The sequence below is a fragment of the Mus caroli genome, chromosome 4 (assembly GCF_900094665.2).
Source record: "Mus caroli chromosome 4, CAROLI_EIJ_v1.1, whole genome shotgun sequence".
Classification (NCBI taxonomy): Eukaryota; Metazoa; Chordata; class Mammalia; order Rodentia; family Muridae; genus Mus; species Mus caroli.
The window spans coordinates 108,452,273-108,469,721 of NC_034573.1; the positions used below are offsets into that span (position 1 = coordinate 108,452,273).

General features: G+C 46.4%; 1 protein-coding gene across 4 annotated transcripts in view; it reads right to left on the bottom strand.

Moving 5' to 3' along the window:
- The window catches only part of St3gal3 (ST3 beta-galactoside alpha-2,3-sialyltransferase 3), a 204,733-nt gene that overhangs the window by 74,491 nt on the left and 112,793 nt on the right, over window positions 1-17,449 (bottom strand). For all 4 annotated transcript variants that reach the window (XM_021161386.1, XM_021161383.1, XM_021161382.1 and 1 more), the window contains one exon: window positions 7,694-7,786. In XM_021161386.1, coding sequence (XP_021017045.1) covers window positions 7,694-7,786 — 93 coding nt within the window. The remainder of the gene's footprint in view (window positions 1-7,693; window positions 7,787-17,449) is intronic.

Below are 17,449 nucleotides of genomic sequence, written 5' to 3' on the forward strand. Positions count from 1 at the left end.
AGAGGGAGGAGAGGGAGAGGGAGAGGGAGAGGGAGGAGAGGGAGAGGGAGGGAGGGAGGGAAAGAGGAAGGGAAAGGGGAGGAAAGGAAAGACCCCCAAAACAACCCACAGAAATAAAAAAAAGAGCCAGACAGAAGATATATAAAGACCTAAAAGAGGTTACAAAAAACAAAAACAAAAAAAAATGAAATCTAAAAAATATACAAAATGTGTGCTTGGATTATTTACACCTTATAACAGTTATAGATACTGTGGCTTAAATATAGTTTTAGATGTTACAAAAGAAAAATATCAGACGAAACAAACAAAACTATGCATCCATAGACCAGCAAGCAAAATAAGCATCCTATCAGACGCCATGGATACAGAGAGAAGCCTCAAAAGGCAGAAGCAAAGGCTTCTCAGAAGAGGAGGAAACTTTCTGGCTGGGATTAACTACACAAGCGTTAGATAAGGAGAAGAGCAAGCCCCAAGCAAGTGCTTGTTAAGTCATTCAATAAAGTCACGAGTAGTAGTGACAAAAGAAATGACACCGCTTTAAAACTCTACAAGGAGGTGTGGCTGAGAGAAGAGCTGTTACCCAGCCAGGAAAACCCCCCAAGCCAAAAGCATAACAAAGCTTTGTCTCAGGCAAACTGAAGGACTTCACATGACATGCGTGTGCACACAAGCATACGCACATATGCACACATGTACCTGCACTCACACATGCACAAAGTTAAAAGCGGTTCCGCAGCCGGAAGATGGAACTATGTATTTGTTGAATGTTGCTGGAATTGCCATCATCTGCCCCTTCTGTAACTGGCTTATTGCACTGGGTGTAACGCTTTTCAGGGGTTCACCCTGCAATGAGTCAGAGTTGTCTTCTTTTTTTCTGCAGAAAAAAATACTTCTCTGCCTGAACTTGCTTTGTTTTCCCTTCATCTACTGATAGGCACTTGGGTTGCTTCTAGCTTTAGGCAGTTATGAACAATGACTCCATAACCTTGGGTGTACAGATACCTGAGTCCCTGACTTCAGCTACTCTGGCTATATACACGGATGAATTGCTGGCTCACAAGCTAACCCCACTCTAATGGTTTTAGGAATGGCCACACTGTTTCCCATAGCAGCTGTACTGTTCTAACTTCTCTGCACCTTACTAGCTCTTGCTAGCGGCTGTTTCACCGACAGCAGCTGTGAGTATCAGGTGGTTCCTTGATGTGCTTCCACTTTGCGCTTCTTTAATCAGTGCCATCGAGCATCTTTTTATACGCTCCTTGGCCATTCGCGCATCTTCCTTTGAGAGGCATCTATATAAGCTCTTGTCTTGTCTAAAACCAAGTAGCTCGTTTTCATTGATGAGTTTTAAGAGTTCTTTTTATATTTAAAATACCTTATTTTTAAATGTGTACATGTGTGTGTAAAGGAGAAAAAAGTGAAATGATGCTGCAGGTTTATGATAGGTAAATATGTAGATGTGAAGTGAGTGAGAAAACGGCACAAAGAATGCATATGGCTGTTACTCTCCATATGAATATTAGAAAATAACTATAAATTAAATACCCACCTTATAAAATGCAAAATATCTACTACAAAACAAAGAAATACAGCTATTAATCCAATAGTGAGGGTAAAATGAAATCATGGTATGTAATCAATCCAAAAGGAGGCACAAAAAGAAGGAAACAAACAGGAAACTAATGGTTATGTAGTAGACTCAGACACAACAATGTATTAATATAAACCATAATATAATACAAACCATAATACAGTAGACTCAGACACAACCATATCGATGACACAGATAAATCGCATATAACCTTAGAATCATTCCAGTAAAAGTCAGACATCATCATATTGTATTAAAATGCAAGGCTCAACTATAGGCTGTCTATAAGAAACCCATCCTAAATATGAAAACACAAAGACATCAGCAGATTAAAAGCAAGGATGGACTGTTGTCCCACCATACACACAATCGCTCAAGAGCAAACAAGGAGCTTATATATATATGCTCTTTGATATATATATATATATATATATATATATATATATATATATGGCAAATGAGTCGATAAAGCCAATTTTAATCAAGTAGAGCAGTTAGAATGATTGACACCATAGGAAAACTTCACAAGAATTACCACTAGTGAAAAAAAAATTCAAAATAACCACAAGATCTAGACGCGTGATAACAATAAGTGTATAAGAACCAAATAACAGGACTCCAGAAAGTCAAATAACCCCATTAAAAAATGGGGCTCAGAACTGAACAAAGAATTCTCACCTGAGGAATACCGAATGGCAGAGAAACACCTGAAAAAATGTTCAACATCCTTAAGCATCAGGGAAATGCAAATCAAAACAACCCTGAGATTCCATCTCACACCAGTCAGAATGGCTAAGATCAAAAATTCAGGTGACAGCAGATGCTGGCGAGGATGTGGAGAAAGAGGAACACTCCTCCATTGTTGGTGGGATTGCAAGCTGGTACAACCACTCTGGAAATCAGTCTGGCGGTTCCTCAGAAAATTGGACATAGTACTACCGGAGGATCCAGCAATACCTCTCCTGGGCATATATCCAGAAGATGTCCCAACTGGTAAAAAGGACACATGCTCCACTATGTTCATAGCAGCCCTATTTATAATAGCCAGAAGCTGGAAAGAACCCAGATGTCCCTCAACAGAGGAATGGATACAGAAATTATGGTACATTTACACAATGGAGTACTACTCAGCTATTAAAAAGAATGAATTTATGAAATTCCTAGCCAAATGGATGGACCTGGAGGGCATCATCTTGAGTGAAGTAACACAATCACAAAAGAACTCACACAATATGTATTCATTGATAAGTGGATATTAGCCCAAAACTTAGGATACCCAAGATATAAGATACAATTTGATAAACGCATGAAACTCAAGAAGAATGAAGACCAAAGTGTGGACACTGTGCACCTTCTTAGAATTGGGAACAAAACACCCAGGGAAGGAGTTACAGAGACAAAGTTCGTAGCTGTGATGAAAGGATGGACCATTTAGAGACTGCTGTATCCAGGGATCCGTCCCATAATCAGCTTCTAAACGCTGACACCATTGCATACACTAGCAAGATTTTGCTGAAAGGACCCAAATATAGCTGTCTCTTGTGAGACGATGCCGGGGCCTAGCAAACACAGGAGTGGATGTTCACAGTCAGCTATTGGATGTATCACAGGGCTCCCAATGGAGAAGCTAGAGAAAGTACCCAAGGAGCTAAAGGGATCTGCAACCCTATTGTTGGAACAACATGATGTACTAACCAGAACCCCGGAGCTCTTGTCTCTAGCTGCATATGTATCGAAAGATGGCCTAGTCGGCCATCAATGGAAAGAGAGGCCCATTGGACTTGCAAACTTTATATGCCCCAATATAGGGGAATGCCAGGGCCAAAAGAATGGGAATGGGTGGGTAGGGAAGTGGGGGGCGCTATGGGGGACTTTTGGGATAGCATTGGAAATGTAATTGAGGAAAATATGTAATAAAAATATTAAAAATCAAAAAAAAAAAAAAGAACCAAATAACAGAGCTTCCAACTGAACGGAGCAAACCTGATGAATGAAGATTTCAGCACTCCTGTCAGAGTTAAGTAAGTGGCGAGAGAACCAGGAGAGACAAGGCAGGTTGACAAACATCATCAAGCGGCCTTATCTGACCATCGCGTGTGGAGTACCCGGTAACAGCAAATCGTCTCTTCCCAAGAACACTCACTAAGATCAACCAGATTCTGCCCCGTAACTCAGATCTCAGTCATTTAAAAGTAAAAACCATGGAAAGCACACCGTGATCACACACACAACCCCAAACAACTAGGGATTGAACCAAAACGCTTTCAAAGAGCTCAGGAGTCAAAGGACAGCATTAAAGGACATTAGGAAAAATATTATCTGTAGCTTTATTATAGCTTTTAGGTATTTGCCCTGGCTTCTAAGAACTTCAAGATAATTTGTTTCCAATTCTTTGACATTTCACATGTGCACGTGTAATGTATTTTGGTCACTTCATCCCGAGGTGACTCTCTCGCATCCCCTCCCATTCCTGAGGAACCGCCTCTTCCCTGAAAGCTCTCCTCCTTTCATACCTTTGAGGGGTCTTGTGCTATAATATTGGGGCCTTCTGATCTGATGGTGGGGTGCTCTGCTCTAACGTTTAGTCTCTGGTGCTCACTGCTTGCCCAGAGCGTGTAAGACTCGTAATTTTCACAGTGACAGGAGCTTCTGACAGAGAACTCCACCCTCCTTGGAATCATGGGGTGGCAGGAACATATCAATACAAATGAAGAGACTGTCAATGGACACCCAGGGAGCCTCAGGGGAGGGGCTGACTTCAGGTGGACCAGTCACGTGATCAGAGGACTGCCAGTTTCAGCCCCATCGGCCTGTGTCCTCCAGGCACATGAGGAGGGCTAAAGGGAGAGCAGATGACCACTGCTAACAGTGTCACGCTCACACTATCATCACACTCAGGAATCCACTGAATACAGCAAGACCAGAAAAAAAGAGTAAGAGGCACCGGTGGCCAGTGAGATGGCTTAGAGGGTGTAAGTGTGAGTACGTGGATTTAAACCCAGAACCCACATGATGGGGGAAGGACAGAACCCACTCCAAAGTTGTCCTCTGACCTCCACATGTGTGTTGTGGCATGCCCCACCCCATTATACACATGATGATAAGTAAGATAAAATAAAAAATATATAAGCTACTATACTGGAAAGGATGAAATGAAACTGTCTGCAGTAACAGAAGCCATGATTGTCCAACTGTGGGAGGCAGAGGCAGGATGACCTCTGGGAGTTTGAGGCCAGTCTGGTCTGTGCAGCTATATAGTAAGACCTGGTCTCAAAAAAAAAAAAAAAAAAAGAAAGAAAGAAAGAAAAGAAAAAGAAAAAAGCTATAGGGAAGCTGAATGGACAGTTTAGGGGATGCTGGATGGATGGACAGCTTAAAAAGAAAGAAAACTGGTACCCACACTGAAAGACAGCTTGGCAGTTTCTTACAAGTGAGCCACACATAAGAGGTTGGACCCAGTCAGTCATTGCACTTCTAGGGATTCGCTAACAAAAGGTGAACATAAGTATTTATTCGAAACCCAACACTCTGTGTTTCGATGGCTTTTTCTCTTCCCTTTTTCTCTTTCCCTTAAAGCCACACCTGTGCTCTGGTGGCTTTCTTTATAATGGCTTCCAATTGGAATTGCCTCCCATGTCTTTGAACAGCAGCATTACGTCTCTATAATGGAGCATTTCTCAGTAACCAAAGGGAGCCAACAGCTAGGATATACGACGGCTGCATGGACTGTGAATACATCACACCAAGTGTGAGAGGCGGCCTGTAAAAGCTGTATGATGCTGTCCATAAGACATTCCAGGAACACTGCAGGGTTAGAAAGTAGGTCAGCAGTTGCCAGGTGCTGAGGGTGAGAGAGGGGCTCACCAAAAAGTGACCCAGGGAATCTGGGGGAGACGAGGATGCACTGCTGCTCACACAAAGTCCCAAACGACACCAAAAGGCAAACTTTAGTGTTCGTAAATTAAACTTCAACAAATCTTGTTTTTGATAAAATTACAATATACCCATACAATACATGTTATGTAATCATTTTTAACATGATATAGGTTTTACTACTTGGGAGGCAGAGGCAGGATGACCTCTGGGAGTTTGAGGCTAGTCTGGTCTGTGCAGCTATATAGTAAGACCTGGTCTCAAAAAAAAAAAAAAAAAAAAAGAAAGAAAGAAAAGAAAAAGAAAAAGAAAAAAGCTATAGGGAAGCTGAAAGGACAGCTTAGGGGATGCTGGATGGGTGGACAGTTTAGGGGAGGCTGGATGGATGGACAGCTTAGGGGATGCTGGATGGATAGACAGTTTGGGGACAGAACTTGGGCTTGGCTCTTAGCATTCCCCAGAAAAATGAAAATATCTAAAAGAAGATGGAGCCATGTATCGCAGTAATATGATAATCTCCAACATAACTTTTAGGAATAAAGAATGAACTATAGAGCAATAGAACACATTTCAATGTGTGATGATAGAGGCTGTCTCTGGGGAAGTGGTCAAGAGCCACATTCCCTACCCACCCACTCCCAAGCTTGTATTACTTTCAGTTACAAAAGAAACCTATGTCCTGGACAAGGAACACTTACAAGCATCTGAGGTTGGGAAGGGCAGTGTAGCTGGTGTAAGAGCACAGAATACTGTGCCTCACACTTTTCAGGGATTTAGTAACAGCTAGAAGAGGCAAGCAGTGGGAGTTGGTTCAGAAGGCAGAGCTCAGACTGAGAGAACCTGTCTGCGCAGCCCCTACTTTTCACATGGAGCTAGGTGGGACTGCTCAGGATGGATCAGAGAGGGAGCATCCCACTCAAGACCCTGGATCTGCTTTGGTACCAGCTGTTTCCTAACATCCCTCTTGCAAACATATTGCATGTCTTGAGCCTGGGCTTGTAAAGATAGGAGGCAAATCCTTCCTTCAGAGAGCAGAGCTGTCCCCCACAGCACTCTGCAGTGAGCTGAATGCTACATCTTGATGCCCAGAATCGACACAACACAGCTTGTGTGTGTGTGTGTGCGCGCGCGCGCGCGCGCCTGTGTCCCGTTTCTCATCAAGTCCTGATTGTACACATAATGTTCTGTGCTCTGTGTAAAGGTTATCCGTGTGTTATTGAAATGCTGATTTCTCGGCCCTCACACCTTGTTTCAATCCAGGCATGGCACTGTAACGCTTCTGTCAGGAATCTCCTGTCTCAAGTTTGTATAAACAACTCTTACCATTTATTTATTCTCTGCCTTGTCAATAAAAGCTGAGAACTCAATGGCTGAGCAGAAGAGAGACTAGTTCCATCAGCTAGTGGAAGAAGAGAGAGAGGAAGGGAGAGGCAGACCTATCATGAGGAGGAAGGAGGAAAGAATTCTTGAGAGTTCAGCCAAAACATGGAAGACTTAATTGCAAGTTATCACTGGGATACTAGCTGGGAGATAGCCAGATTATCTTAGGAGCTAAGATAGATTATCTGACTGCGTAGATACTGAGGTGAAGCTTGGAAATAAATCTGGGCCTCTCTGGGTCATTGTTGGGAACTAGCTAGGATAAAGAAATGCAGCCAATCGTATTAACTTACTAAATACATTTGTAGTAAAGGTGACATCTACACTTGATAGAAGCATTTGATAAACAGAATTTCCCACACCAGACACAGACTTTCTTGGCAAGCTTGAAATAAGGGAGATCAGACACCCCAGAATGCAAAACGGACAGCCAGGGAAGGTACTTCATTCTTGCTTTATTTGGCTATGTCTCTCTGAGGCCAGCCAAGAGGACCGAGCTTGGATTAACCAATGATTCCAAGGACCAGAAGTGTCCATGCTTTGCCTGGTGGCTCTGGACACCTGACTTCCAGAGGCCAGTCAAGCACATTCTACCCCCTGCCCCCTCTAAATACCCTGCAAGGCCAGGCCCAGCACGTAGAGGCTGGATACAACACAGAGTGTGACAAGAGCAGTGTGGGCGGTGTGGACCCCACAAAAGCAAAGTCCTTCCCTGGGCACCAATGAACTAGACAGAGAAGGGGACCTAGGTGACCGGCTCATGAGAAGGCCACATTCTCACCGGCATTCCACATGGTTGAGCCACAGCCCACACTGTCCCAGCATCGAGGGCAAGGACTACCCACATACCTGGGGAAGATGGCAGTCATCATGGCTGAAGCGTAGCCGGGTTTGCAAGTTCCCTCGGAAAAGTTTGCGTACTTGGTGGCTAGCTCGGCAGGCCTGCGGGAGAGAGAGAAGGTCAGAGCTGGGCACCAGAGCAGCAGGTAGATCATCAGTCCACCAGGAGCTGTGGAGACTGAAATGGAGTAGAGCCTTTCTACATCAAGTTCCTAAGAGAATTAGCCCTAGAAAAATGGTCCCTCGGTGGCCTCCACAAAAGGGGCACCCTCCGTTTCCTTTTACAGATTCTTTGTAGTAAGACTGACCACCACAAAGGTTCTACGGCTGGGCAGGCAGTGCTCCCCGGGGAGCACTGCTGGACATAGCTTGTAAGGCCTTGACACATGCAGAGGCACAGGCCTTTGTAGTTTCCAGGCACGACCCTACCTGCCCAGTCTCCTGCTTTTATCCCCTCCACCCCCTCTATGATCCACCCAGTGGGAACATTCATGGCGCATGCATGTGTGTTACGGAGCTACTGATGGATCAGTTTGATGGATCAGTTTGATGGATCAGTTTGACCTTCAGTTGAATGTGCTCTACCCGGGGGTTGTCCCCCTGGCGAATGCCACACCTTCAAAACTAAATTCGGAGGTGGGCTTCACAGGAGCGATCCCCTGACCCACTGACTGGGTTGTCTGCCTCTCTGCTCTGGCAGTCTCCTGACCTGGCATCCTTATCCTATGCCCACCCCCGGGCTGCGCTGATCCTCCACAGAACTGTCTCTCACTCCAGCGTAAATTCTTGGGATCAGACCTCTGCCTGCACTTCGCAGAGATGGGTACACGAAGGCTTCTCTCTCTCTCTCTCTCTCTCTCTCTATATATATATATATATATATATAATATATATATATCAATTATTATTATTTTTTAATTTTTTATTTTTTGGAAAACCAAACCGATGCCGGCAGCCTCCCTGCACTGTGATCTGAAGACGAGGAAACCCCGGGAAGCTTCAGGGTGGAGACTGCGAGTGAGCTTGATCTGAGGGCCATGTCCTGGCCTTGTCTTGGCAGAGTGACTGACTATAACTGGATCATCTCTAGGCATCAGGTTTCCAAACCCTGACATGTTCAGTGTGGTTCTGGAGTCACCACCCTCCACAACAGCTCTGCCCTGTGCAGTCTGGAAAACATCAGGACATCTTTAGTAAATGACCCCATGAACACCAGGACTGAAGGCCTTGCCGGTGGTGTCACCTGCTGACTTAGATTCCCAGCCTCTGAGCTGCTCCCCTACCCCACCCCCGCCCCTTGCTCAATCCACACCAGGGCCAGGCTGCCTTGATGGGTGTGGCTCAATAGCAAGCTGGCCTTCAGCATGACCCCTGCAGTGTGGGAGTGTATCTGTGCTGGACAGCCAGGAATTACCATATGTCATCAGCGGGGCATCAAGACCAATTCACCCCTGAGGTGTCGTCCAGGGCCTTATGCAAGGGATTGCTCATTAAGTATACACAGAATTTTAGAAATCTACATTTTCAAGCCTTCCCTACCAATGAGATGCTAATGAGATGCAAATGTGAAGGGGGGCCTGCAACTTTATTTGATAAACAAAACAAAGTCAAAGGTTCTAACAGGAGAAAGAAAGCTGTAAACAACTCTATTTTGGAAATGAAATATGGATGTCACTGCAATTCTGGAGCTTACTGGAAGCTCCTGGACGAAGGAGAAGGACGGTGACTAACAGCCTTTCCTCTCAATAGCCCTGGGAGTGGGTGCCCTGCATCACAGATAGATGCTTGAGGCTTAGAAAGATGAAGAGCCAGACCCAAGACCATGCAGCTGCCTCTGCTCTCGGTGGGGATGCTGTCGTGACACCACCAGTGACACGATCACAGAGGCTGGCCTGGAGCCCAGCGCCAGTAGGAGCAGTTGACATGGCCGGATATGGGTAGAAATGAGGGTTAAGAAGGCCTTGCCCCACTCTTTCAAAGCATGTACACAGTGCTGTGGTATTTTGAGTGCCTTTGTGCCATGTCTCCAGAACCCTCACCCTCAGGGCTGTCCAACTTGTACCGAGTGTCTGTGGTCTTTCTGAATTCCAGAAAGTTTACAAAGAAGCTGGAAGACAGATGGCAGCTGCCATCCACAACACGGGGCATTGAAGAATGCAATGCTCAAGAGACAAACCTCTGACCATATCTTTCCTCTCCTGCTGCATAATCTCAGCTCTTGTAAGGCACCTGAAGAATGGCTATTGGACAGCCCAAGGCTCCTGGGCTGGGGTGATCCATGCTGGAGAGGAGGGCCAGCATGCCAGATGGGGTGCAGAAAAGTGGGAGATGGCAGAGCAGGCAGAAGTCTGTTCTTCCTAGGTGTGCAAGGTGACCAGTCAGGAATGATGAATGCTAACCAATTCATTTAGAAAAGCAAGCCTGGGTATAGTAACACATGCCAATCATCACCAAATTAAAATGCCTTAGAAACGGCCTCCTGAAAGTCCCAGTGAGAGAAGAATAGGGGGAGTGTTGAGGATTCTGAGTCATACAGAATGCTGGGACCTCTGGGGCAGACAGCGGTCAAACCCACTAAGATTAATGGCTGCCAGCTCCCTCAGGCAGAATAGTTAGTTTCTCTAGGCACTCACTCCAAATGCCAGGAGGCCCCCAGATGTCTGATCAAATCATTCCACCCTTGTTCTCCCCGTACTCTGCAGCTGGCCTTTCACTGTGGAAGATGGAGCGCCGCATCCACTAAGAGCACCCATTGTGCGGTGAACATGACTAAGAAGCCCCTGGGGTGAAGAGTGTAAACCACCACTCTTCAGAGGAAGCCCAGATGACCAGACTGGAACCCAAAAGAAAACCCATTCCCCCACTCTGCTCAGAAGGGCCAAGTTTAGGGAAGCAGGCCAAGTCCTGGTAGTGAATGGAACAAGGGCCACATCTGGACTCAGGCTTCCTGAGAACACTGACAAGGGAGTAGAAACGAAGAATCCCTTAGCCCACGTAGCCTTAGCCTCCTGTGCGGTGGGAACTCAGATCCCTGGGATCTGGTGAGGATGGGGTGAGACACGTGTGGGACGGAGGGCTGACCATCTTCTCAAGCAATGTACAAGTGCTGTAAGGAGAAGAAGGGGGCAGAGGCAGGCTGAGCACCTGGCCATGTCTGGATTCAATCCCATGGGTTGCTGTGTGGACTGAGGTGTGCATTGCAAAAGCCAACATGTGACGTCTTCTCAAGCAACAGACAAGCGCGGAATGAAAAAGAAGGGGGCAGAGGCAGGCTGGACACTTGAGTAACAGAGTGAGGCCCTGTCTCAAAAAAACAACAACGACAAATCAAAAACATGAAGGAGAGAGAGTATTTCACCCCAGGGGCCAGCGGTGTCAAACACAGAGGGGGCTGACCTGGTGACACCTGGGCTGGAGAACTGAACCTGGCCATATGCAGGCTACTACTGAGGTTCCTGGGAATGGCTTCACTAGTGGGTGTGGGTGAGAATATGGGGGGCAATGTGGGTGTGTGGTAGGGTGGGTTGTGGAGGGGGTGGGTGTGTGGAGGGGGTGGGTGTGTGGAGGGGGTGGGGGTATGGAGGAGGTGGGTGTGTGGTGGGTGTGAGGGTGTGTGTGTGTGTGTGTGTGGAGAGGAGTGGGAGTGTGGTGGGGGTGAGGTTGTGGGAATGGGGACAGTAGAGGTGAGTAGGAGCTAAAATAATGAAATAAAATTATATGCATGTAGGAAAACACCACAATGGAACACATTATTTTGTACAATCAACACTTGTTCATAGAAAATAAGAGAAATGTCCTGTCATTTAACACAGAACATATGGCACAGAGTGCTTAAGTACCAAGATTGTTGAGAAGGCTCAATCAGTCAGTTTGACTTGCAATGCTAATCAGTGCAAATGTGAGGGAAGGGGTGGAGGCCCGGGCAAAAAGCTTGAGGGTTAATCTCAAGGACTCTACAGACCAGTGATGGACATTCTGTAATCAACAGACCGAGTTCTAGAACCATCTCACGTAGGACAAGGCACTAGATATGAGAGAAGCCTGGGTATGAGAGAAGGCTTGCCTTCTCTAACCCACCGCCTGACCACTCAGTCAGAGCCAACCACACAGTGGGGACCACAGAGGCCCTCAGCAGGCTCCACCACTGCTGCCTCCATCCTGTCCTCTTTGCTTCCCAGAGATCCACTTCTCCAGTTACTAGAGCTGTTTCTGGGACAACCATGCGACCAATCAGGAAATGGGAGAAGTAGCTTTGTTTAGCTTTTGTCACCTCATTTGATTATTAAACATTGCCATTTGAATTGCTCCCCTAAAACAGATTTCATGTAAGAAAATAACTTAATCCCACGACAGCTCCACTTAGGCACCAAGGCCAACCTTTGCTCTGTGTCTGTGTGCATGTCTGTCTGTCTGTCTGTCTCTCTCTCTCTCTCTCTCCCTCCCTCCGTCCCTCCCTCCCCTCTCGTGTGCTCTCTCTGGTACCAGGGATCCAGCCAGCAGCCTCCAGTGTACTTGGTGAGCACTGACTCTGTAGGTCTACTGCAGAGCTATAGCACAGTCACTGTCCCTTCTGACTCTTGTTTGGCTAACCTTGTTACTATAGTAACAAGGGCCTCTGCAGGGAGTAAGGGAGTGCCTGGGCTGGCTGTCCTTGGGTTGTCCTCAGTTTCTTCCTGTAGCAACAGGTGGTGGTGTCAACCCCCTCCACACTGGCTGTAGCTCTTGGTTTTCTATAGCTTTTGTGGGTGATCCTGTTTAATTGGGGCTCTAAGGCCGACATTACCGTAGTTCATCTGGGGGCTTGGCTATTGTCTCCATCTGGGCTGGGAGGATGTTCAGTAGCCTTCTCTGTGTGTTGGCCTGTGCTACACAACAGTCCTCACAGAAGTCCCACTAGGGGCCTGCTGTGACGGCTCCAGCCTTGTCTCCACACTCCAATTCTTTAAAAATATCAACACACCCTCTTTCTGGGTGGTAATGAAAAGAGCAAGGGAATTAACGCACTGAGCGTGAGCCAAGCACCCAGCAGATCTATGATCTAATAGCTTTGTGTAAGCCACTAAGGCAGCGCTGCCTTCTGCCCGGGAGGGCAGGGCTGCAGGAGTTCGGAGGAGACGCGGTTGGGAGATGTGCAGCTCTGTTTACGCTCAAAATTTCAAATGATGAACTTAGCACAACTAAAAAGTCCATTTCTACTCATACCTTCCCTGTGTGCTCTGGGTGACAGTGGCATTTGTGGTCATCATTAGGAAAGCAGTCACACCTGAGAGTCACCGCAGGAAGGATAACACTGAGCAGTGACGTCACCCGCTGAAGCGAATGGTCCTGGACTGAGTCTGGGAAAGAGGCTCAGAAAAGACTCACCGCACGGCCAACTGTTTCCTGCTACAGGGTAGGTAACTTTTTTATGAATGATGTACCGGGCAACAAAGACCAGGAAGGGCTAATTTCTGAACCTGAACGCAGAGAAGGATCTGCGTGGTGACTAGACAGTAAACAAACACACTAAGCATTTCTACCTACCGTCTAGAGACCCTGGCAAAAACCAAAAACCAAAAAAACATCTCACACAGCTCCAGCAACTGCTTTCTCAAGCAGCTGGGGTTTTGAACGAACCTAGAGCAGCCCGACTTCAGGGTAAGTGTGGAGGAGGGGAAAGGAGGGGAGGGAATTTGTGTATGGAGGTCAGAGGAAAACCTGCAGGTTTTTCTACCACATCAGTGCTAGGGATTGAACTCAGGGCGTGAGGCTTAGTTATGGGGCCTTTACCTGCCGAACTACCTCGACAGTCCTGATGTTTTCATTAAAAATAATAATAATAAAATTGATTTTATGTGTCTGAGTGTTTTGCCTATGTACATGTCTGTGCGCGTGTGTGTGTGTGTCTGACCCCCACAGAGGTTAGCAGAGGGTGCTGGAGTTACATTCTGATGGCTGTGAGCTACCAGGTAGCAATGGGAACTGAACCTCAGTTCTCTACAAGAACCCCTGAGCTGCCTCCTGATTTCATCAAACCCCTCGGTTTCTTTGGTAGAAAGAACATTGACTTAAGCATGTGTGACCAGCTGGTGGCCCCAAGCTGTGTGCATCCCAGGCGAGCTATAAATGCTGCCCAGCACATTTGTAGATGGCAGTGTCTGTTGCAATGTGAAAAGCTTGGGTACCACTGGATCTTAAGGAAGAAAGACTAGACTTCAAGTAACAGGGTCTCCTCTGGTTTCTGTGGTTCTTAAAGTAAGCATAGGAGGGTGGATGGGCCGTCACCTGTCAGTAATGACTCCTGTTCTAGTAACGGTCAATACCTGCATTCCCTATCCTTAGCTCCATTGGCAAGATCAGAGATACACCAGTTTAGAGGAGAATAACTAGTCCTTCCACCTTTGTTACCCAAAGTTTTCTCTCTAACCCGCTTGCCAACTCCAAACGTCTGCTTGACAGGAACAAGGCCAACATTCGCATGCGAGGGCCTGGCTTCTATGTGAGCACCACAGAGGGGCCAAGTCTCAACAGAGTTTTACTGAAAGTCACGGTAAAGATTCATGTCTGATATTCCTGTGCAGGATTAGGTAAATTCTTATCATCAGTTCCAGATAGCATTGTCTCTAAATCCACTACGTCTAGGTTTCTCAAAGTGGGCAAATTTATTGGGGTAATAAATATACTAGAGAGGGCTGGAGAGATGGCTCAACAGTTAGGAGCACTAGCTGCTCATCCAGAGGACTCAGGTTTGATTCCTAGCATCTACATGGAGGCTCACAACTATCTGTAATGCTAACACTCTCCACTGACCTCTTCAGGCACCAGGTATGAACATGGTACACATATGCACATGCAGAACACATACTTAAACAAACTCTACGAAGAAGATTACATCAGAACAACACAGATGTATTATGGAATTGAACACAGAACTTTAAAAATGCAGGCTCTTAAAGACCACTGTGCTTGAAGGGGGCCCTCTGCGGGGTGCTCATCCCTGCGACACCCATGGCGCTCTGCAGGGGCTGGTTCAGAAGTACAATACCAGAGGCTGATGCTTCCATGCTGGATCCTGTTCTCAAGGAGCTTGCAACCCAGAGGCAAGAGGTAAATTAAAAACAAAAACAAAACAAAAACCTTCAAGGGTTAGCACAAGCAGAGTCACGCACAGGGCGTGGGGATGAGAAGACTGTCCTAGGGGTGTGTGTGGGGGGGAACAGAAGGGCGCTCTCAGCAGAGACACAATAACAACATACATAAAGGCTGGGACAGGGAGAGAGGGAGGGAGGGAGGGAGGGAGGGAGGGAGACACACACAGAGACAGACAGACTCACACACACACACACACACACACACACACACACTCACGGGGTGGGGGGGGTAGGTGTTAAATGCTAGGGAACGACCACTAGACCAGCACTGACAGAGTAATGGAGTAAAGTTTGTAAGGACAGATCATGGTTCCTCTTTGAGAGCAGCAAACACTCAGAACTTCTGGGCCATCTCTCCAGGCCTCATCTGGGTATCTTTTTAGTAAAGTATCAGTTCTGATCATCTGCTCTTTTATAAGTGGGTCGGTGGCTTTCTTACTGTTGAGTTTTTAGAGCTCTTTGTACATTTCGAATGCAAGTCCTTTCTCTTGACCCTACAGCATAGATTAGACCGTAGTCAGGCATGATTACAGTGACAGGCCTGGAGCTACCCCTCCAAGGCTCCGACCCTGGCATGGAATAGATTAATACAGAATAGCCAGGGCACTGCTAACACAGGAGTCTCCCAGCCTGGCTAAGTAGAGCAGTATCTGGAGTGGTCATGACTCACTGCATAAGTACATACATAGCTTGTGTGTGAGGACGCTTGCTCTTGGTGACAGTCACCTGGGGTAGAAATCAGTTCCTCAGATAGAACGCAGAATCTTAAGCAGTTGTTCTCAGTTTCACAGCATGTTAGACTTACCTGGGAAGGTTTAAAAACCCCACTACCCAGGTTACCCTCTTAAACAATGAATTCCAAGTCTCTAGGGGTAGGGGTGGATATCTGTAACTTGTTTTTGATCCCTGGGTGACTCCAGTACTCAATCAAGACCAAGAATCACTGTACAAAGAGAGATCCTGGTAGCTCTTGGGGTCTTGGCCACACAAGTATTAAGGTGTCCTAGAGGCAGTCTCTCTGGGCTGTGGGCTGTGACAGGCCGGCAGTTATGAAGCAGGGAGCCTAGCCAAGTCCCAAAACTGTGCTTCCCTGGAATAAACAAAGAGTGGTCTACACATGCGGGCTGCAGTGCAGACAGAATTCTACATGATGTCACTCACATGTGGCATCTGAAATGAGAGCGGAATGGTTTACCAGAGGCTGGGAAAACATGGGGTGATGGAGACGCATTGATGGGGGATGAGGAGAGATAAAGGGGGTGCACAATTAAAAAAAATGGTGCACAATCCGGGCCAGGCAGGAAGGTGAGTTCAGGTGTTCTATTACACAGAGGGCCACCAGAGCTAACATAGACTTTGAGAAAACTGGAAGAGACAGTTTTGAATGTATTTGTCACAGGGGAATGGTCAGTGTTTGAGGTGATGGCTGGCCTAACTGTTGATCCACACGCAGGTAAAAACCAACGAAAGCCCTCCTGCGTACAGATCCCCACTGGACTTTACAAAGCTGTCCACTTACCCATCAATTTTAAGGCCTGTAATTTAAAAGGAACTGTGTGTTTTATAAGCCAGGCTACAGTTTTGCGTTTCTTGTATCCTCAGGGTCCACTTCTCTGCTGCCCTCTTTCGTTTTTAGTTCCACACATTTGCCTTTGCTTAGAAGAACTAAGAGAAAACCATCCCATCTCCTCCCATTTCTAAAGTATTAGAGATGCTACATTCCTTGAAGTCAATATAACTGTGGTAGCAGGGAGAAAATTCTGGATTAAGCAGGAGTCTCCTGTCTTTTTTCTCTTTTTTCTCTCCTTCCTTCCTTCCTTCCTTCCTTCCTTCCTTCCTTCCTTCCTTCCTTCCTTAAACTAATCTATACGTCCTAAAGAGAACTGGCAGATCTTACTGGACTTCTGTGTAAAGATCAGCAGCACAATTCACTTTCCTCTCTGATTTAACAAGCATTTGGGCACTGTTTGCTGCATACCACACACACTGTAAGTAGCAGGCATTGTGACACCCCTGTGACCAGGTCAGTGCTCATTCCTGCCCTTATAAAGTCTACAGTTTCCCAAACTTGTTGCAGGATATTTGATCACCCTGTGAACCCCTGAGATTGTGTTATTTTCTGGAAAAAAAAAAAAAGTCCGTTCTAGTTGTGGTGTGGCTCAGCCTTTAGCACACACCTTTTTTTTTAAAGATTTATTTATTTATTATATCTAAGTACACTGTAGCTGTCTTCAGATGCACCAGAAGAGGGAGTCAGATCTCATTACAGATGGTTGTGAGCCACCATGTGGTTGCTGGGATTTGAACTCTGGACCTTCGGAAGAGCAGTCGGGTGCTCTTACCCACTGAGCCATCTCACCAGCCCTAGCACACACCTTTAATCCCAAACAGTAAGGGAAAAGTCAGTCTGCAGAAGGAAACACCCAAGTTTGAAAGCGATGTCTAATTGAGTGGCAAAGAAAGACTTGACAGAATACGATATGCCCAACTCTCACAAGGACAGGAAAAAGAGGCTACTTAAGAGAGTAAGTAGGCTACAGAAAAGAAAAAGGACAGAGAAAAAGAGAGAGGGAGAAGGAGAGGGAGAGGGAGAGGGAGAGGGAGAGGGAGAGAGACAGAGAGAGAGAGACAGAGA